This window comes from Centropristis striata, chromosome 20, assembly GCF_030273125.1.
Source record: "Centropristis striata isolate RG_2023a ecotype Rhode Island chromosome 20, C.striata_1.0, whole genome shotgun sequence".
In the NCBI taxonomy this organism is placed as follows: Eukaryota; Metazoa; Chordata; class Actinopteri; order Perciformes; family Serranidae; genus Centropristis; species Centropristis striata.
Window position 1 is genome coordinate 2,460,627 of NC_081536.1, and position 23,873 is coordinate 2,484,499.

Genomic DNA, 23,873 nt, shown 5'->3' on the forward strand with positions numbered 1-23,873 from the left:
AAAAAAATATCTTAAATAAAAACAGCCTATGAAACAAAATAGGCCAATCTTTCTCTGAAATAAATATATTTTTATGAGAAAAGAATAACAAATATTACAAAAGAACTAAATATGACAAACCCTAGTAAGGGCAGCATTTATATATATATATATATATATATATATATATATACACGCATTACTTACTGTCACTATGCACTTTGTGTTTTTTATGCACACTGTTCATTGCACCTTATTTGTTTCACAACACCAAACATTTTTATACTGTATATTCATATTTATTCTGCACTGGAATTCTACTCCTTAATACATACTCCTTCTTTAGACACTTTATTTTTTATTGTATTTTTATTGTATTTTTATATTTTATTGCTTGAAGTATGTCTAGGTTGTTCTTTTTATTTAATTGTGTTGTTATTGTCTCTGTGTGTAATGCTGCTAATACACTGTAATTTCCCAGCTTGGGATAAATAAAGTATATATATATATATATATATATATATATATATATATATATATATATATCGATATATGCGATATGGTCTAATTCCAGATCACATTTAAAAATATATCGAGATTGTTTTATATGGATATATTGCCCAGCCCTAATAAAAACTGTCAAATTTATAGTAATACGCTTCCCTTTTTAGTCAAAATCTGATTAAGTACATGAGTGCTGGTGCATGTATGTGTGTGTGTGTGTGTGTGTGTGTGTGTACATCTGTGACTCTGGGTGTTAATGCATGAGTGTATCTGGGACTCTGAGGGCAGCCAAGGAGGGTCCCAGTCCCCTGGTGTCAGGGGTTCCACAGAACAGAGGCCCAATCAGTGCTGGCCCGCTGGTTAATGGATGGATGGCCCCCAAAATTAATTAGCCTGACTAATGTAGTGTACACTTAATTACACTGGCCGCCTTTTGATTTATAGCCGGCCAGATACACACATGCTAGTCAAAGTCGGGCTAAAAAGGGAAAATTGTTTACCCTCTTACTGGTGCAGATTATTTACCCAGACTAGGTTCAGCAGCCGGGACAATGGCCATCAACTACGTAATGAACCCATGTTGGTTTCACTAGAGGGGCCACACAAAGACTGGAGCTCACATGCACAGAGAACAGATTTAGAGTTTCCTTTAGAGCCACACTGATGTATAGTTTGACTGATATTATCAGCCACTATTACCCCATTGAATTAATATCGTTATTGGCGTATATGTTGTCCAAGATGTGCAGAAAAACGTTTTTTTTAACACAACCTCAAATACAGAAAACGATGCTGAGGCTGATTTTGAAAGGGTGTTAGCTATTTTTTATTTTTTATTTTATTTATTCTTTATTTAAATAATCAGCAACTGACATATACTAATCATACAGTACTGATGTTTTAAAATAAATTATTTTATTTTAATTATTTATTTAAATAATCAGCAACTGACATATACTAATCATACTGTACTGATGTTTTCAAATAAATTATTTTATTTTCTATTTATTCTTTATTTACATAGTCAGCAACTGACATATACTAATCATACAGTACTGATGTTTTTTTATTTTTTTATTTAATGTTCAGCAACTGACATATAGTAATCATACAGTACTGATGTTTATTTATTTTTTTAAATTTTTAATGTTCAGCAACTGACATATACTAATCATACAGTACAGATGTTTTAAAATAAATTATTTTATTTTAATTCTTTATTTAAATAGTCAGCAAATTACATATACTAATCATACAGTACAGATGTTTTAAAATAAATTATTTTATTTTAATTCTTTATTTAAAAAGTCAGCAACTGACATATACTTATCATACAGTACAGATGTTTATTTATTTATTCATTTATTTATTTTTTGTGTTCAGTAACTGACATATACGAATCATACAGTAAAGATGTTTTAAAATAAATTATTTTATTTTCTATTTATTCTTTATTTAAATAGTCAGCAACTGACATATACTAATCATACAGTACTGATGTTTATTTTTATTTTTTTTAATGTTCAGCAACTGACATATACTAATCATACAGTACAGATGTTTTAAAATAAATTATTTTATTTTAATTCTTTATTTAAATAGTCAGCAACTGACATATACTGCTTATATGGTACTGATGGTTTTTAAGCTAATTATTTGATTTTTATTTATTATTTATTAAAATATCCAGCAACTGCTATATGCTGATCATACGGTACTGATGCATCTTTTTTAGCTAATTATTTTATTTTTATCTATTCTTAATTAAAATATTAAGCAACTGACATATAATGATCGTACGGTACTGATGCATTTTTTTAGCCAATTATTGACAAATTGACTGATGCACAACATAAACCTTTTATTTATCTATTTTATTTTTTATTAATTATTCATTTTCTCAGTTTTGCAGTTAAATATTCTTAAAAAAAGTTATTTGTTAAAGAAAGCCGCCTTCTGAGAAACACTCCACACAGAAAATATCAACTTTTATTCCAGTTCAAAACTTGACTATATTGATAATCAGCTATTTTTTCCTCTCTAAAATCAGAATCTGTATTGGTCTCAAAAATCACAGGCTCTATGTTTTAGAATATGAATAAAAATTGAAGCAAATAAAGGTGCTCAGGGACCGTTTGTCATTTTCTTTAAGTCTTTAACATTTTTCAGACTGGATCAAATCAACATTATCTCTTCCAAAATGTAAATTAAGCACCTATCAATAGATTATAGATGTAAAAAATATAGCAAAGCAATCCTTCCAGACCATATTAAATCTCACACATTAACTCTGAAATACACACAAATAAAGAAAAGATGGCATTCAGGAGATAATTTATCTTTCGTACGTCTTCTTAAAACATTGCTTGCTTATAATTCATGGGCGTGTGCGTTGAGTAACTCCACAGTCTGAGAAATGACTGATCTATCATGCCGGCCTGTCATTACGGAGCATTTTACAGCATTCATTAGGAGTGGGGCTAGTCTAGGGCCCCACCTTTAATTTCATGCTGCTCAAGCAAGAGAAAGGACACAGGACAAAGGAAGGAAGATTGATGCCTGGTCCGGCCCTCTGCACTTCCTGCAGACGCAGATAGGGGGCGCTCATTTAAACCCAGCCTGCAGTCAGAGAGAGGCCAGCTAGCCTAATGAAATCTGTCCATGTAGCAGCAGATCAGCCCCAATTAAAACAGCCCCACACCATGTCACAGGGACAGTAGATCAAGTCAGCAATTAACCTTCCTGCTGGCCTCTATCAATCCTTAAATTGGAGCCGGCCGGCCAGCAGCACACAATCTCTGCAGATATTAAATTTACATTCTATTAAGTTTAATTAGGAGGGATTTTAAATATACTAGGAGTCCAGGCACGGAGCCCTGAGGCTGTCATCGACACCGCTGATTCACGGTCACCGGCCACCTCCAGGGACACTCACACACTCTCTCACACACACATACTGCCGGACACCTTACACCACCCTCCGACTGGAGCCTGGAGCAGGGAAAAAGCTGTGTTTGCTGTAGGTGTGAATGGGTCAACAAGGGTCATGTGACCTGGCACCATGACTCAGCACTGCTCAGCTTCACTCTGAACTTGGGTTTTTAGAATAAACTTGATACATATTGGCAGTAACAAGTGTTTGTTAAGGACTGTTTTCTCAATAGAATAGAATAGAATAGGTCTTTATTTGTCATTGTCACATGTACAACGAAATTCAAAGTGCTCTCCAGTAAGTGCAACATTTAAGAGTCTATAAAAATATAAATATAAAAAGAAAAATATGTACAATTCAAAATACCCAGTATACCCATAAACACACCCAGACATACATGCATAGTCGCACAGGAAAAAACAACAACAAACCAACAGCATGAACACACAGTCGAGACAACAACAGTACAGAACATATCTCAAATGTGTTGAGCCATCAATGTGAATGCAGTGCAATATTATCGTTTTTTTTTCAGTATTGAAATCACCTGTCTGCAGGTTTTTAACCATTACCATCAACAGATTTCACTCTCTGATCTCTTAAACCTGCAACAATGACACATTCACAGCTACAACCCCATAGACACAATCGAACAACACTTGATTGTGGGCGAAACCATAGAAATAGTGGTCTTTCTCTTTAACCAGTTATAAAAAAAAACATCAAATGCAGGTTGATTGACTGGAGAAGTTTTAATACTTTTGGTACTGGGTTATTCTTTGTCGATAACTAAAGAGGTATTTAGTACCAATAATCAGCCTTAATGATATTTATTCAGTCATCCCTTATCTTGAACCACTTATCCGAACATGGGTCATGGGGGGATTGAGCCAATCCCAGCTGACATTGGGCAAGAGGCTGACACATAGAGACAGACAATCTCACTCTCATTCAGTCCTATGGACATTAGAGGCACCAATTAAACCTAAGCTGCATGTCTTTGGACTGTGGAAAGAAGCCCAACCCATGCTGACATTGGGAGAACATGCAAATTCCACACAGAAGTCAGATTCGAACATGGCTTAGTCCTTGCAATCAGTTGGCCCAGGTTCTAATCCATCTTGGAACCATTTTCCTGCAGATCTTCCCCTCTGCCTCCCACTTTCACTCCATCTCTGCCTCAAAAAATCCTCCCCCACCAATGGTGTAGTGCCAATACAAGAAAGACTTATATCTCACATAAACTTGTAGACATGTATAAACATAGTTATAGTACTAGACAGGCCTCAGGAAACACCTTCACCTTGCCTTTACCTAGAACCAATGCACTCAAAAGGTCAGCTATGTATAGAGCTGTAGCAAGTCTTCTATGAAAATATGAAATCATGTTAAGTTGTACTCAAGTATGTTAATACATCTGCATTGAACGTCATGGTAAAATTTATGCTTACCTCGTATACTCTTCTATAATCATGTAACTCTTTTTATAATCATGCCTTGTACTACTTAATATATATTATAATCATGTTAATATACATTATAATCATGTTAGGATGAATGACTTCATGTTATTCTCTGTATAAATGCTGTAATGATGTAATTGTGTAATATTTGTTTGATTTAATGTGGACCCCAGGAAGAATAGTCTTCATCTCTATGAAGACTAATGGGGATCCAAAGGATACAATAAACAATAAACTAACTTCCATAACTTCCCTTTGCCATCCCTAATTTGGGCCCTCCTTGAAACTTGACAATCAAGTCGGGTCTCTGTTCTTGTAACAGGTCTGGGGAACCTGGTCTCACAGAAATCCGTGGAATAGCCACGGAATCGCTCAAATTTCCGTGAAACTGACACGGATTTCGCTACAATGCAAGTTAATGACAGTCATATCCCGTGGCTATTCCATGGATATTTGTTCCTATTGGTTTGTTCCAAGTCACGTGACTTTCAAGGTCCCAGCGGTCAGAACAAAAAACATGGCGGACAGTTCTCTCATTTTTAGTGAAAAAATTTATATTTTGACTTTGTTTCTGCATAAAAATGGATTTTGATCACATTTCTAGCGAGAAATATATGTTTTATTTTCTAAATATTCACTCAGTGAATGTACATAATCACTTTGTGGCGAAGATCTCGCCAGAAAAATATGACTGTCATTAACTTGCATTGTAGCCAAATCCGTGTCAGTTTCACGGAAATTTGAGCGATTCTGTGGCTATTCCACGGATTTTGAGTTAAGCGAAATCCGTGGCTATTTCACGGATTTCTGTGAGACCATGTTGGGTCTGGGACAACATGCTCTGCATCCTCACTGCCTTGAATGTGGTTTTGATCCATGACAGATTAAAAGAAATCGCAGGCTGTGATGTATCTGATTTCGCCCGACAAAATCTTCAAAACCATTCCTTTGCGCCGTCCTGTTTTATCAGCACCGATGCAAAGCGTGATCAAGCCAAAAGCCTGATCACACCCATGGGAGAGGAGAGGGAAGGCTGGTGGGGACTGGACCACCTCCAGGCTGCTCAGCCCTAGCATTAGTCTCCACGTGGCTGTGTCCTTTGTCTGCCAGTCAAAGGGCCGCTGAATGGGGGTCAATTGAAACCAATTCCCTCTGTCGGACACAATTAATGGGGTTGCCCGGACCGGGCAGGAGGGGGGCGGCCTCAGGCCTTTGGTTACTGATCCTGCCGCGCAAGCATGCCAGGAATTTGCCACCTGGAATTTGCCCTGTGACAATAACAAACCCACCCCCTTCCAAACCCACCTCCTTTTCTGTACACACATGGATACATCCCAAAATACCCGCTGTCCCATCCACCCACCCACCCACCAGGCAGGATGGGTGACAGGGGAGTGGCTAGTGGTTGTCCACAGTCTAGTCACCCACAATGGACCAGAGACAGAGAAGAAGAGAAGTGGTGTAGCGTGCAGCTGTAGAGAAATGTACTGGAGTATTTTCTGATCCAGTGACTCTGAAAGTGGGGCCAAGTGATCCCCCCATGGGCGCTCGAGGGTTGTCCTTGGTGTTCAACAAATCAAAAAAAAAAGGCAAGTCGTTTGAATTTGTGATTATTTCGTCCACTTAAGCAAAAAAGTATTCATCAGCATAGCTTTTTTTTGGGGGGCTTTTTTCCTTATCGATTGAAAGTGGGCAGAGAATAGTGAGAAAAAAGCAAAAAAAAAATGAGACTCCCAGACAGCGAGAATGAGAGCCGGCCTCTCTCCGTGTCGGAATCAATCTTTGGATAAGTATGGCCGATCGATCCACCACCAGCCCATCTACAGTTAAGCACTTCAGTGGATGTGCACTAATTGTCCTGTTGACATTAATTGTCATTAAAGGGCTTAAAACGGCCGCCCGGCTGTGAGTTACATCGTGCGCTAAGGTTGCAACCCATTTGTTTATTGGTGACATCACAGCTCTCTCTGCCACTAACGCATAGGTCCCCGTTAAACCAGACAGGTTGACCACGACGGCCCAGGACGGCTTCATACGGAGACAAAAAAACACATTTTGCACACATGACATCATCAGCGTTTTTCTGTTGTCCCAATTAAATGGTCGGCAGGTTTGAGGAGCCCTCTTTAAGCTGGAGGGAAAATATGTGTGTGTGTGTGTGTGTGTTTGTCTTTATATAGTTGTGAGGACCAACCCATGGCAGAATACCAACATTGTGAGGACATTTGTAGTTGTGAGGACATTTTGCTCGGTCCTCACTAAGAAAATGCTAGGATAGCCTCTAAAGGCCTTAATTAATCATCTGTATGAATTTCAGGGAAGGTCCTAACAGAGATGGTAAACCCTGAAATGTGTGTGTTGGGCTAGGGGAAGTGGTGGTCCTCACAACTATTAAAGACATGTATGTATGTATGTGTATGTGTGTGTTTGTCTTTATATAGTTGTGAGGACCAACTCATGGCAGAATACCAACATTGTGAGGACATTTGCAGTTGTGAGGACATTTTGCTCGGTCCTCACAAAGAAAATGCTAGGATAGCCTCTAAAGGCCTTAATTAATCATCTGTATGAATTTCAGGGAAGGTCCTAACAGAGATGGTAAACCCTGAAATGTGTGTGTTGGGCTAGGGGAAGTGGTGGTCCTCACAACTATTAAATACATGTATGTATGTGTATGTGTGTGTTTGTCTTCATATAGTTGTGAGGACCAACTCCTGGCAGAAGACCAACATTGTGAGGACATTTGTAGTTGTGAGGACATTTTTCCCAGTCCTCACAAAGAAAATGCTAGGATAGCCTCTAAAGGCCTTAATTAATCATCTGTATGAATTTCAGGGAAGGTCCTAACAGAGATGGTAAACCCTGAAATGTGTGTGTTGGGCTAGGGGAAGTGGTGGTCCTCACAACTATTAAAGACATGTATGTATGTGTATGTGTGTGTTTGTCTTCATATAGTTGTGAGGACCAACCCATGGCAGAATACCAACATTGTGAGGACATTTGTAGTTGTGAGGACATTTTTTCCAGTCCTCACAAAGAAAATGCTAGGATAGCCTCTAAAGGCCTTAATTAATCATCTGTATGAATTTCAGGGAAGGTCCTAACAGAGATGGTAAACCCTGAAATGTGTGTGTTGGGCTAGGGGAAGTGGTGGTCCTCACAACTATTAAAGACATGTATGTATGTGTATGTGTGTGTTTGTCTTCATATAGTTGTGAGGACCAACCCATGGCAGAATACCAACATTGTGAGGACATTTGTAGTTGTGAGGACATTTTTTCCAGTCCTCACTAAGAAAATGCTAGGATAGCCTCTAAAGGCCTTAATTAATCATCTGTATGAATTTCAGGGAAGGTCCTAACAGAGATGGTAAACCCTGAAATGTGTGTGTTGGGCTAGGGGAAGTGGTGGTCCTCACAACTATTAAAGACATGTATGTATGTGTATGTGTGTGTTTGTCTTCATATAGTTGTGAGGACCAACTCCTGGCAGAACACCAACATTGTGAGGACATTTGTAGTTGTGAAGACATTTTGCTCGGTCCTCACTAAGAAAATGCTAGGATAGCCTCTAAAGGCCTTAATTAATCATCTTTATGAATTTCAGGGAAGGTCCTAACAGAGATGGTAAACCCTGAAATGTGTGTGTTGGGCTAGGGGAAGTGGTGGTCCTCACAACTATTAAAGACATGTATGTATGTGTATGTGTGTGTTTGTCTTCATATAGTTGTGAGGACCAACCCATGGCAGAATACCAACATTGTGAGGACATTTGTAGTTGTGAGGACATTTTTTCCAGTCCTCACAAAGAAAATGCTAGGATAGCCTCTAAAGGCCTTAATTAATCATCTGTATGAATTTCAGGGAAGGTCCTAACAGAGATGGTAAACCCTGAAATGTGTGTGTTGGGCTAGGGGAAGTGGTGGTCCTCACAAAGAACTCAACGATCGTGGCCCTCACAACTATATAAAGACGTGTGTGTGTGTGTGTGTGTGTGTGTGTGTGTGTGTGGTTTATGCCACAGCCCACAGCTCTAACTTCCTGAGGGGAAGTCTAAAAGGCCCCCTGCACTGCTGCCACACCCCTTTAAACGGGGTGAATCAATCAGTTTCATTTAGCCTTACAAATTGGTTTGTGTGTGTGTGTGTGTGTGTGTATTCGCCCTGGATGTGTGTGTGAATGGGGGGGGGGGTCCAAGGTGCATAAGAAAGAAGCTGAGGGGGGGCAGAGATGGACACACACCGATGCAAGCCTAACACATCCCTGGAAAAGGGGTCGTGACCCGTATTGCACTCAAACAGCATTTCAGAGTGGTGGAGACATGGAGAGGGTGAGTGTTACCTACCACAGAGCAGCATGGACACGACACCAGACATGAGGAGAGAGTTATCTAGATTAGCTACACAGGATAAACACAGGCTACCTCCAAATCATCCCATCTGACTCTCTCTGATTGGATATTTTCCTTTCTGCTTAATGCATCCATGTCCCCTGCCAGTATAAGCTCTGAAAATAGAATATCACGATATTTCAGGCTATTTTTGCAATAACGATATTCTTGACAATATTACGAAATACTTAAAAACATATAGAAAATATGTTTTTTTTTTAGTCTGTATAAATAAATAAAAATCTAAAATGTAGCGTGAAGTGCAAATCTCAACAGTTGCCAAATAAAAAAAAAAATGTATGAGAAAAAAATAAAAATAACCATTTAGGGGTTCCGGGGGCATATTTTAATGACATTTTGTAAAAGGAGAATAAAGGTTCTTGTATGTTTTATTTAAGGCATCTTATTTTGACGGTCTTCTTGTAAGTTCTGTGGTGGATTCTGTTAACACACTGTGCTCTTATTTTGAAGGCTGCATGTGTTTAGCGACAGAGAGTAAGTAGCTTTTTGTGATAAAAACAACTTTAATTGTTAGCTAATGTGAACCTTACACCACTACATCAAGAAGTAGGAATGTTGCCAATATCATGATATGCATTTTTTTTAACCATGAAAAAAATATACCGATATTATCGTGAACGATACGATATGGCACACCCCTAACTGAAAACATATCTTTCTTAATTCAAAATAAGAGCACAGTGTGTTAACAGAATCCACCACAGAATTTACAAGAAGACTGTCAAAATAAGATGCCTTAAATAAAACATACAAGAACCTTTATTCTCCTTTACAAAATGTCATTAAAATATGCCCCCGGAACCCCTAACTGGTTATTTTTTATTATTTTCTCATACTCAAGAGTCAAGAGTAATTCTTTTTGTATTTGGCAACTGTTGAGATTTGTATCATTTTATATATTTCAACATGTAGAACACAGTGTCTTTTATCACAGCAAATGCTGATAAGATATAAAACCAGCCTATCATTGCTTTGAAATCACTGTGGCTGGCCTAAATGTGTGCCAGGTGACATTTAATTGCAATAGTTGACTTGTGAATAGCCTCAGTGTTTGCACATCTGCTGTTGTGGACTTGGATTTATTAGCTCCAAAGCAACGCATGTTCACATGATCAGGCAGTTAATGTGACCCAATTACAGAGCCAAAATCTAATCTACTGCACAAACTTTGAGGCCATCAATCAAAAATTGCTGATCCCACTTAGCCCGGTGGTGTTTCACAGCGCCCCCTAGTGGCCGGATGACTAAACTACAGATTTGTTTCTTGTTTCGCCACACAGAGTGAAGTCCTTCCTAAGTCATTTGAGCAAAAAAAAAAAACCCTCCATTCACAAAGCCTTCCCTCCTCTTCCCTTCTAACCTCAATGGGGCTCTGGTTGGAGGGAACAATGCCCACACCTTGAACAGGCCCACTGGTCCCAGGCCCATTGTACTGGGAGAGGATCGGCCAACAAGTGGCTCTCCCACTCTGTTATCATAGGACACCATAGGACTGTCTGCGGTGGGCCTTTATGACTTGTTATGCCACTAAACCCCCCCAAAAACCACCAACACCACCACCACCATATCCTCTGCTGAATGACTGCTGCTACCTTGGCTCTCACTGGCCTCATTTGCACCAAGAAAAGGAGGGGAGGAGGAGAAGGAGGAAGAATTGAGGGGAGGGAGGGAGCAGGAGAGGAAGAGCAGTGAATGGCACCATAACATAACAATGCACTTGGAGGCTCAGTTGGCAAACACAGCTGGGCCAGCAACAGTGAAGCGTTTAATGAGTCATAACTCTAAAGAGACAGTGGGCTACTAAAACCACTTTTACTATATTGCAGTCACACAAACACACACTTTATATTATATAAAGCTTGATAGCTTAACCCATAAGAACCCATGGTGACATGGGTGTCACAAACATTTTAAATGTTCTAGTAATGTTCATGTATGTTTTCTCAAGTACATAAGTGTGTTTTTCAGTGTTTTACAGCTACAGTAGCTTGTTGAGAAGCCATCAAATGAGGCAGTGTTATTTATATTTATTTATTATTGATTTATTATTACTTATTATTGTTACTTAAAACAAATCTGAAATGGAATTTGTTGTCTAACAGCACTATTAATGTCACATTTTTTATACATGTTGTGGAGATGCAAAGAAAAAGGCAAAAGGTGTCGAGTTTATTCATTCAAAAATAAGAAATATCATAAACATAAATTCCATAAACGCCCAATGTAACGTATATGTCACATCACAGAGCTTTGACATTTAGGGGTAGTATTTTTATTTTTTTTAAACATCATAAATGTGTTCTATGTGGTCCACTTGGTCTGTGGTATATCCCCCATAATGTTCCTTTAAAGATAACTGGGTCTGGGTTCTTATGGGTTAACCACACATGTATAAAGTGTAGTAGCATACAGTTGTGCACAAATTTCCCCGTATTGTTCACATAATCTATACAATTAACCTTCCATCCATCCAGTGGCGGTTCTAGACCAGTTTTACTGTGGGGGCCAAGGAGGGGCCAGTGTTTAACCAGAGGGGCACATTAGCACATTAAAAAAAATGGCAAAGATGATATTTAAGCATTCACAATCTTTGAATGTCTTGGAAAAGACACAAAATGACCAAAAAAAGACACAAAATTAGAAGACAGAATAACCCCAAAAAAACCCCACAGAAGACATAAAAATGACAAAAAAAGACACAAAATGACCAAAAAAAGACACAAAATAACTAAAACAGACACAAAAAAGACACATAAATGACACCAATGACAAAAAAGACACAAAATGACAAAAAATACAAAACAACAGACACAAAATTACCCCCAAAAAAAGACACAAAAAAGACACAAATGACCAAAAAAGACACAAAATGACTTACAAAGACACGTAAAGACATGAAAGGGATTCAAAAATGGACCAAATAGCCCTATAAGACTGGTTTGGTGTGATACTGAATCACTCACCTCAATGACCTGCTTCGAGTCCAACCTGAAGTTAAAGTCCCCAAAGACAAAATATGGCAACTTCTCATGCCGCTGGTCCGTGATCCTGAAAAACAACACAAGCATTTGTCAGTTGAGGATGTTTCAAACATCATGAAAATGATCTTTCTTTATAATCGTTAACACTAAAAGATCCTCACAACCTTGACGGACATTTCCACCAGTTGGCATTTAATGACCAGTCTGACCTCAGGGTGTTTAGTTCATGAGGACCACAGCACCACCTGCTGGTCTCAACACTTCCAGTAGAGAAATAGTCACCTTTACAGAGCTGACAGTGATGTTTTTGTAACAGTTTTTGACACAATCTTTTGCTACACAAGTTCAACAGCATTAATGGCTCACAACAGAGCACATAGTGCAGATATAAGGAGGGAAGAAACAGTCTAAAATGCAGATGTTTGGGAATAAAAGAAGTGTTTACAAGTGAAGAGGATCTAGTGGTGTTTAAACTGCTTTAACCTTGAGAAAAACATTAAGATTCTGAACAAATGGTTATGATTGAGTTGCCAGTAAAACCTTAAAAACAGATGTCCTAACTATATTTTCCTAACTAGGGATGGGAACTGAAAATTGGCTCCAAATTGTGCAATCCATCAGGACAGCATGCCTCTGATCTTATCAGCTCCTATGATCAATGTTGACATGTTTTTCTGATATTTGAGCATTGCAAAACAATGATGTGATTCTTTGTGTGTGCTGCAGAAAACTAGCAAACAAAAACGAGTCCTGGCAGAAAGGAGGAAATGGTCCAAAATGTCAAAATGTGGCCTTCTTGACAGACAGACTGTCTGTTTCTAGGCTGGAGGCCAACTTGTTTCCACACAGAAAACTGATCAGGAATCCATAAAGGAATTGATAAAGTACTGAACTCGTAAGCAGAATCGATAATGGCACTAATATCAAAATATTATCACTTCCCATCCCTAGATATTAGCGGTGGGCGATATGGCCCTAAAAGAATATCACGATATTTCAGGCTATTTTTGCGATAACGATATTCTTGACGATATTAGGAAATACTTAAAAAGATAGAAAATATGATTTTTTTTTTAGTCTGTATAAATAATTAAAAATCGAAAATGTAGTTTGAAGTGCAAATCTCAACAGTTGCCAAATACAAAAAAATTTACTCTTGACTCTTGAGTATGAGCAAATAATAAAAAAATAACCATTTAGGGGTTCCGGGGGCATATTTTAAGGAAATTTTGTAAAGGAGAATAAAGGTTCTTGTATGTTTTATTTAAGGCATCTTATTTTGACAGTCTTCTTGTAAATTCTGTGGTGGATTCTCTTAACACACTGTGCTCTTATTTTGAAAGCTGCATGTGTTTAGCGACAGGGAGGAAGTAGCTTTTTGTGATTAAAACAACTTTAACCACTACATCAAGAAGTAGGAACGTTGCCAATATCATGATATTAATTTTTTTTAACCATAAAAAAAATATACCGATATTATCGTGAACGATACGATATGGCACACCCCTACACTGTAAAAAATGTCTGTAGATTTTACGGTGAAAAACTATTAAACCATGACAGTAAAAGACCGTAAAATGATAAATGGGTTAATTCAGTTTTAGTAACAATTAAATACTGTAAATGTATATATCAGCCAGAACAGTATTTTTACAGGTTTTAAATTAAAATAAAAAAACATTACTCTATTACTGTAAAATACTTTGGCACCGTGTTTGTAACAAAAAGCATCACTGTAATTTTTGCATTTATTTTTTGCAAAAATACTTTTCTATCTGTTAAATGTACTAAACACCATATCTCTAACAGAAATATACTGTAATATTTAATGGTAAAATCTTTAATTTATGCTGCATTTATAAAGTATTTTCTTGTCAATTATATGTCAAATCTTTTGATGGAAAAACCTTTTATTTATACGGTAAAAAAATGGAATAAATGCAATCTTAAATGTGAAATCAACAGTGTCAATATCTTTTTACCGTAATATTAGAAAAAAGTTGCACTGTATTTATTACGGTAAAGTTCTGGCAACCACAGCTGCCAGTTTTTTATCGTAAAAACAACAGGGTTTTTTTTTACAGTGTACTAGATATGACCGTATTTTGCTTGAGGAAACCATGTTTTATGTAAATCTAGTGATACATTCAACATGTTTGCAATTTCCTATGTGCAACTATACAAATGAACAAATGAGAAAAGCATCTTTCACAGGGGTTGAAGTAAACACACAACAAAATTCGTTCAAATTGTCAAATCCTCAGCTGACACCACAATCAAATCAATGAATCTAAGCATAATTTGCTTTGATAATCCTCTTTGATCGCGAAGAAAATTCACTTTAGTAAATTGATCAAAGGGGAGAGTGGAGAGATAAATCCTGAAGGTATTCTCTGTCCTGGTTGATGGAGGGCTTCTGGGTTTAGACTGAGACTCACAAACAGACTTTTATAGCCTGAAGCCATCCAGGCGTGTTGCCACGGGCTCTAGCTTCACTTATTCCCTACCTTGATTGTGCTCTTTTGATGCCTCCCGTGGGTATTTTAAGTCCTGCACATTTTATTGTCTCCTGTCTTGCAAATGTTTTTAATGTACTGTATGCATTGCTTTTTAAACCTGAGGAGTATAGTGTCAGAGGATTCATAGAGTTTAGATCATCTCTGTCATGGACCACTTCCAAATTTCCAGAAGCTCGCCACAGAGCCAGCATCTCAGTGAAGAAAAAAAAAAAAAAAAACGCACCTAAGCGACATATAATTAACTCGTATGCCTCATCACCTACTTAAAAGTGGCTCTTCTACTGAGCACAGATAGGAAATTAAGGTGGATGTAGCGCAGCCTCTTGTGTAATTAATGATTCAGGATGCTTGGCTCGCTATCTCCACTAACCGCGCGGATAAATCTCCGCGTGGACTTCCCAGGCCCAGATAACAATATATTTATGGGGCCGTAAAGAGAGAAGGAGCCTCTTCTTAGTGGTGGGTCCCGGCTCTGGCCGCCTGTCGTAAAGCATGACCACTTCTTCTCTGAGAGAGAGAATGGCAGGGAGGCGAAGGTGACTGGAGTAAAGAGGCACAGAACGCAGCTATTATATTAAATAGAGAGTATGTAACTTTGACATCCCATTATATTAAAGAGAATCTACATCCCCCTTTTTATCCAATAGGATTTTTTTCAAGAGGGTCAAAAGAAAGATGGGAACAGCATTTAGGATTTCATCTCCGGAATAAAAAGTAAAAATGTTTCATGGTTGTGATTGATGTTGTCATTCATTTCCCAGATTGTTCCTTCTTCTTTGTGATGGTCATCTGTTCCTGAGGTAAATGAGGACTTCAGAATGAGAGCGACCATTTTTATCTGGTGTTTTAATAATAGGGATCGTTCTTGTGGCTACAATTTATGCTGCAACTAAAAACTATTTGTTCTAGTAATCTATTAAAGGCTTGGGGTATAACATTTTGGCTGGGCTACGAATATATATATATATATATATATATACTTCAAAAAATCATTCTCTTCAAACACATCACAATGAAAATGAAACCACAATTTACAGAGGATTGTGTCTGAAAACAGAATTATTCCAACTTTATGGGCAACCGTGCATGCATATATACATATATACATATATATATATATGTATATATATGTATATATACATATATATATACATATATATATATATACATATATATATATATATGTATATATATATGTATATATACATATATATATACATATATATATATATACATATATATATACATACATACATATATATACATATAAATATACATATACATATATACATACATATATACATATACATATATATACATATATATATACACATATACATATATATACACATATATACACATATATACATACATATATATATATGTATACATGTATATATGTATATATATGTGTATATATGTGTATATATATATGTATATATATATAATGTATATATATAATTTGTATATATAATTTTTGAGAAGATATACACTTTATCCTTCAAGTATGGACAAAATAAAAATTGGGCAATTTGAGTTATTTCATATAGACTTTTCATTTTTTGGATTCCCATTAATCATGCTATATTGTGCCATTTATTGAATTTAGCAATATTGCCCAGACATATTTAATATCATCACAATTATTTTATAAAATAAACAATTACTGTTGAGGATAAGACGAAAAGCAACAAATACTCATATTTTTATTATATTTTATTATTTTTATTATTTTAAATACAACTTATTGTTTTAGCTTTTCTTACAATGCTAAAAAGCCTGTACTGTAGTTTGATGGTAGTAGCATCATACTGCCATCAAACTACAGTACTAGAATTATAAACTGTCTTTTATAACGTTTATACGTTTTTTTGCCCTAAACCTAGATCAGTGGTTTTGTAGCATAAATTCCCAGAAACTGCAGCTTTTTTTATAACCGCAAAAACCATACATGTATGTATAATTGTAGTGTAATAGTTGGAGATCTCGTTGTTTTTACAGCCTCTTGGTCTTGTTTTTTGGAACCAGAAATGACCATATTTGGACGAGAGGGACGCTAGCTAACTGAACGTGATATTTTTAGGCAACTAAAATGTTTCAATTAAGTTTCAGGAAGTAAAACACACTGTGAAAACACACAGTGTGCCATGGTGGCGGCCTGTCAATGACAAGGCACAAACCCTGCTTTATTGTTGATATTACTCTAAATGGCACCATCATTTAAAAAAAGGAACATCAAGCTATATTGAAGAAAACTTGAAACTAGCGATTGAGACCATAAACTCAGCATGATAATGCTTGCTGAGGTACTAACTCAATTGAGAAGTAGGGTCATTTTCTCATAGACTTCCATACAATCAGACTAGGAAGAGACTAAGAGAAAAATGCCTTGGTGGCTTCCAAAACAGACAGATACACTTCACTGCATATAACCATGGATAAAGTTCTTTATCAGACTATATTAGTAATCATGCACGATAACAATTACCCTACTATCTGTGTGCACTGCAAAAAAGCCAACTTGTATTTTTTGGCCAAAAACAGTGATTTAAGTTGGTTTAACTTGGAAATATAAATGATTGACATTTAGGGCAATAATGTAAGTTAGCACAACAAAGGAAGCCAGTTGTCTGCTCAAAAACAAGTTGGTGAGTTGTTGTTACTTATATCTTTAAGTTGGGGTTCACAACAAGGGACAATAGTTCTGATAACTCTTATTTCTTTGTTGTGAAATGCGGGAAAGCGGTGAAATTCGGTCATTAGCGAAAGCTAGCGGCTAACTGATGCTAGCGGCTAACTGATGCTAGCGGCTAACTGACGCTAGCGGCTAACTGATGCTAGCGGCTAACTGACGCTAGCGGCGCTGCTTGTTACAGCTACAAGAGTAGCCATTAGCTTATCAATGCTAACTCAACATTGTGGTCACAACATTAGCTGACATTTCATAGCGGCGTTACAATCGTGCCAATTCAGCACATTGCAGAAGTTAGCAGAAGTAAGGATTAAAAGTTATTACAATGTAAAATTAAAAGTTAGTACAACTTACAGTTGAGTTGACAAAAATCTGAATTCAGAGTTGAGCAAACTCAAAAACAAAACTTAAAATATTTAGTTTAATTGTCCAACTTAAAATTTTATCGAAGTTTGTTGCCTTGAAATTTTGAGTTCACCCAACTTTTCTTTTTTTGCAGTGTGTGTGTGTGTGGTAGTAGTAGAAGAAGAAGCTCATTTATACACTCAAAGTGGGACTGATGTCATTAATGACCTTACACCCTGGTGCTAAGAGACTCAGCTCTATTCAAACAGGGTTAGTGGCCAGTTTATCCTGTTGCCTCAAATGGAGGGCAGTAAAACGGCTGTACACAGGCGTCAGTGCAGTTGTTATAGGCGTGGGAACCCCTGTATGCCTGGTGCTAATAGAGACTTTACCACATCTGCTGCTGAGTGAAGAATATAAGCAAAGGTAAATCTAATAAAATGCAAGCTTAACAACTTTGTTTCAAGGTTATAGGGTTAAGTAATAAGTGTATGTGCAGACAAAATCATAAAATATCAAACTCTTTATCAGGCAAAGAACTATATTTGGTAACTTCAGGTAATATTTTGAGAAAAAAAGTTGCAAATTTACTAGATTAAAGTTGCAAATCTACAAGAAAAAAAGTTGCAGATTTAAGAGATTTAAAGTGGCAAATCTGCGCGAAAAAAGTCGCAGATTTACAAGAAAAAAGTGGGAAAAAACAACTTTTTTCTCCCAGATTCACCACTTTAACCCATTATAGGGCAATCATTGAAATACTTGCAAATTCCAAATTTCAACCCTAGAGAATATTGGAGGTTATTACATACTGACAGAATGTGTAAAAAAAACATACAAAAATAATATTTTGAGAAAAAAGTTTACGAGATTAAAGTGGCAAATCTATGAGAAAAAAATGCGTAGATTTATGAGATTTAAAGTGGTGAATCTGCGAGAAAAAAGTTGCTTTTTTTCCCACTTTTTTCTCGTAAATCTGTGACTTTTTTCGCGCAGATTTGCCACTTTAAATCTCTTAAATCAGCGACTTTTTTTCTTGTAGATTTGCCACTCTAATCTAGTAAATTTGCAACTTTTTTCTCAAAATATTACCTGAAGTTACCAAATGTACACTACCGGTCAAAAGTTTTAGAACACCCCAATTTTTCCAGTTTTTTATTGAAATTCAAGCAGTTCAAGTCAAATGAACAGCTTGAAAGGGTCCAAAGGTAAGTGGTGAACTGCCAGAGGTAAATAAAAAAAGGTAAGCTTAACCAAAACTGGAAAATAATGTACATTTCAGAATTATACAAGTAGGCCTTTTTCAGGGAACAAGAAATGGGTTAACAACTTAACTCTATGGAGTCTTGGGCTATTTTGTCCATTTTTGAATTATTTTCATGTCTTTGTAAGTCATTTTGTGTCTTTTTTTTAGTCATTTTGTGTCTTTTGGTGTCTTTTTTTGTCATTTTGTGTCTTTTTTGGTCATTTTGTGTCTTTTTTTTAGTCATTTTGTGTCTTTTGGTGTCTTTTTAAGTCATTCTGTGTCTTCTTTTAGTCATTTTGTGTCTTTTGGTGTCTTTTTTTGTCATTTTGTGTCTTTTTGTGTCTTTTTTTGGTCATTTTGTGTCTTTTTTTAGTCATTTTGTGTCTTTTTTTAGTCCTTTAGTCCAACATAAAATGTGATTTTGAATCTTTTTTTTACTTTCAAAACACTATCATGCTCAATAAAGAATTTTAAATGTTGCAAATGTGCATTAATTTCAGGTGTTTGGTGTGTTCTAAAACTTTTGACCAGTAGTGTAGTTTTTGCCTGATAAAGGGTTAAGAAGCAAGGGGGTGAAAGTGGTGAATCTGCGAGAAAAAAAGTTGCTTTTTCCCCACTTTTTTCTCGTAAATCTGCAACTTTTTTGTCGCACATTTGCCACTTTAAATCTCATAAATCTGCGACTTTTTTTCTTGTAGATTTGCCACTTTAATCTAGTAAATTTGCAACTTTTTCCTCAAAATATTACCTGAAGTTACCAAATATAGTTCTTTGCCTGATAAAGGGTTAAGAAGCAAGAGGGTGAAAACTGAAGCAGGGAAATCGAGTTAAAAGTGTGTTTCCTCAGAGTCTGGTGTCCTTCCTCCTCTGTGTCCTGTAGCTTTATCCCGCTAACAGCCATGTCTAATACCCGCAGCCTGGCTGTTTTGTCTGCTGCTCCAAGGTATCAGCCACAGGTCAGAAGGTAACACTCTGTTTACACGATCATTTCCTAAAGCACTCATGGTGACCCGCTGGTGTGAAAGTTGACTTTTTTCTTGGCCTTTGTGGGGAGAACGAAGAATTGCAACATTAGCTACAGCTACTGGGCGTGAAAGGGGCCTGAGGGTGGGGGGTCCCGAGCTTGGGGGGCCCCCCCTGGCTGACCCTCACCCTCGGCGGGGGCCCCCATTAGCTTCGTCATCACAGTTCATTCAGGCAAACTGTAACAGTGTCAGTGACATTCTCCCACAAAGACGCACTCCTTTACACAGTCTATAAACATGCTTCTCCGGGCCAATTCATCGCGCAGTGACACCCCTGAAAGAGGCTCTTCACAAGGGCCGTTCTCACTGAGGTTTGGGCTGGGGGCCTTCGTCAGGCCTTCCTAGGGGCCACACAAAGACAGGGGTCAGACACTAATTTATAACATGGCCCCCGACTCTGCTCCCAGGCTCCTTAAACCAGCAGCACAAAGCAACCACAGCAGATTCTCTCTTTCACATTTTCTCTCACACACAAACATCTCGTCCAAGAAGTGGACAAAGACAAAAAAAAACTCCACCTGTGGCCAAGATTCTGAAAATTATCTTGCACGAAAAAGACACATACAGCCTCTCAATCTCACAGGTAACACTCACGTACACTGTAAAAAATAATCTGTTTAATTTACGGTAAAATACCGGCAGTTTTGGTTGCCAGAACTTCACCGTAAAAAATACAGTGAGTGGGGTTTTCTATTCTAAATTTAAATGTAAATATCAGCAAAAACTGTAATTTAGACCGAGTAGTCCCTTTATTTTTAGGGTAATTGTGTCATTCATTAACACATCATGGTATTTCTCCATAAATTTTGCATGAAAATTTTATATTTTTACAGCAAAACTGTGTGTCTCCTACAGTTTATGACGGAAAAAAGTGAAAGTTTTGTGCTACTCTTTGATTTACGGTAATAAAAAGTGTCTAATACGGTGATTTAAGTTTTTTAATTTTTACGCCCTATTTCTGATGTATTTGACAGAGTTTTACATATTACAGCCAGAATGTGTAAAAAAAAACCATACGGAAATAATATTTTGAGAAAAAAGTTTACAAGATTAAAGTGGCAAACCTATGAGAAAAAAATGCGCAGATTTATGAGATTTAAAGTGGTGAATCTGCGAGAAAAAAGTTGCTTTTTGTCCCACTTTTTTCTCGTAAATCTGCAACTTTTTTGTCACAGATTTGCCACTTTAAATCTCTTAAATCTGCGACTTTTTTTCTTTATTTTTAGGGTAATTGGGTCATTCATTCACACATCATGGTATTTCTCCATAAATTTTGCATGAAAATGTTATATTTTTACAGCAAAACTGTGTGTTTCCTACAGTTTATGACGGAAAAAAGTGAAAGTTTTGTGCTACTCTTTGATTTACGGTAATTAAAAGTGTCTGATGATGTCTGATTTACATTTTTTTTCTACATTTTTTACAGTGTATACCACAACAACCCATACAAAACCTGTCTGCTTATAAATCTATCTCCAGCCTCAATCTCCCACTGACTCGTCTCCAGATTACACGCTGTGATTGACAGCTAAACTCAGCCATAATAGACAGTCTATATGAGATTATGAGGGTGCTACGGGGGGACATGTCATGATTATATTGACAAGATGACTTACCATAAGTTGGCCGTTCAGATTTGGCTTCGCACACAATAGCTGGGCCGAGCGCAGTCATCCATTGTAAGTAAATGTTGAGAATTTGGGCGAATGTTAACATTGTGAAGAATGTGCTGGGTGACGTCTTTCTGAAAGGGCCCGGGGTGGCCCCTGACAGGACCTTTGACACTGCAAGGACAGCCTTTCCCTCGTCCCCGTTAGCACCCTAGCTCCTCAGTAACGCCCAACCCACCAACAGCACCATGCAAAGGGACGACAGGGTGCTGAGGGGGTGCAAGGATGTTGCCGCGGTCACACAGAGGTTAACGAATAAGTCAACTCCAGCCAACAGCTCTGACAACACAAACTCAAGGAGTAAAGGTGGAGCCAACACATGAGATGGTGTAAGAAGTGGGCAGGAAAACCTCTGAACCTGATACTAGGACACCTTTTCAGCCAACATTTGCACACCGAACCATTCAGAGCATTCTGACCGCAAGTTAATTGTTTTTTCCCCAAAAAGTTGGTTCCCAGCGAGAACCAAAATAGCAAATAGCCTTGGCTGAAGTGCTAACCATGATGACATCAGTTAGTGTGTTATATTCTACAGGTTGCATGTAATAATCTACAGCTTCTTGTCATTGATTGGTCCATGCATACTAGAACAATAGCTTATAATTAATAAAGTAAACAGTATTCCACCATCTTGATGTGATTGTTTACTTCTGGTTTGCATTGTGCAACACCTGACATTGATGATATATCCTTGAAAACAATAGGCATAGGTACTTTTCCCTCTAGTGAGCCGCTATAGCGCTTTTCTAGTTGCTTCGCGACCACTCAAAGCGTTTTACACTACAGACTGCGCTCATTCACCCATTCACACACATTCATACTGGTGGCAGAGGCTACCCTAAACGGTGCCACCTGCCACCATTGGGAATTCATTCACATACCAATGCACGCAGAATCGGGAGCAATTTGGGGTTCAGTATCTTGCAAGGATACTTCGACATGGTCAGGGATCGAACCACCAACCCTTCGGTTGGGGGGCAACCAACTCTACCAACTGAGCCACAGCCGCCCCAATGTGTCACCTGGTTGTTGGTAATTAAGTTACTTGGTAAAGTGTTGCAAAAATGTACACCACCATGGTACAACATCAACTGCATCTTGCATTATTACTTAATGGTTGTGGTCCTATTTTTAGAGGGGCCCTGTGCCAAAATCTAGTTGTATAGTTAGTTGTATAGTTGATAACACCATTATCTATCACCATTATTCAGACTCGCTCACTCCATCTGATCCTCCGCACAAACTCCCCTCCTTTATTGTAATGTATTTGTAAATGTTCTGATTTGTTTAGATTGTATGATATGTATGATGTTCTGCATTGTTTTTTTTGTTTTTTCCATGTTGTAAGGCGACCTTGAGTGCCTTGAAAGGCGCCCTATTAAATAAAATTAATTATTATTATTATTATTATTACCTCTGACAAAAAGTTTTTTGTTCAGTTTTTTTGTTTATCTGTTTATTAACAGGATTATGAGAAAACTACTGGCCTGATTGACATTATTGATGGAAGGGTGTAGCATCAGGCAGGAGCAACCACTTACATTTTGTAGGGGAACTGAATCACTGGGCGAACACAAATTATTTTTCACTTTTGTTGGCATTGCGAGATAGTAGTAATGTCCTTCTAGTGATTCCAGTCTATTTTGCTCATTAGAGCTTTTTTCTAAATAAGGGAGTTGCACCACAATGACATCTCAAAATGAATCCTCATTAAACTACCCAGAACAGAACAAACTCAGGGTTCATTATTGTTTAGAGTATACAGTAGGAGTGCCAGTACAACTTGGGAACATAGATGCAATAGGGGCCAACAGCCCATCTTCACTTGGGCCCCCAAATACGTTACAAGCCAACAAAGTTATACCAAAATCTGACCACATACTCTGAGGACAAACACTCTGTTTGATTACTCAAGGTGTTTGCCATGGCACTGTTAAACTCAATTTGGTTTTGGAATGTAGATTTCCAATTTAATTTTATTAAAAGTAGAATTTCTGGCATTATGGCAACACTAATCAATACAAAGTGTGAGGATAAGCTAATAAACAAGGAAAATAGACTTGGATAAATGGTTCTTAGCTACATTAGCCTGTATGTAATGTATATAATG

At 37.3% G+C, this 23,873-nt stretch overlaps 1 protein-coding gene across 2 annotated transcripts in view; it reads right to left on the reverse strand.

Moving 5' to 3' along the window:
* LOC131993238 (inositol polyphosphate-5-phosphatase A) overlaps nt 1-23,873 on the reverse strand; it is a 310,981-nt gene that overhangs the window by 81,157 nt on the left and 205,951 nt on the right. For both annotated transcript variants that reach the window (XM_059359041.1, XM_059359042.1), the window contains exon 9: nt 12,252-12,336. In XM_059359041.1, coding sequence (XP_059215024.1) covers nt 12,252-12,336 — 85 coding nt within the window. The remainder of the gene's footprint in view (nt 1-12,251; nt 12,337-23,873) is intronic.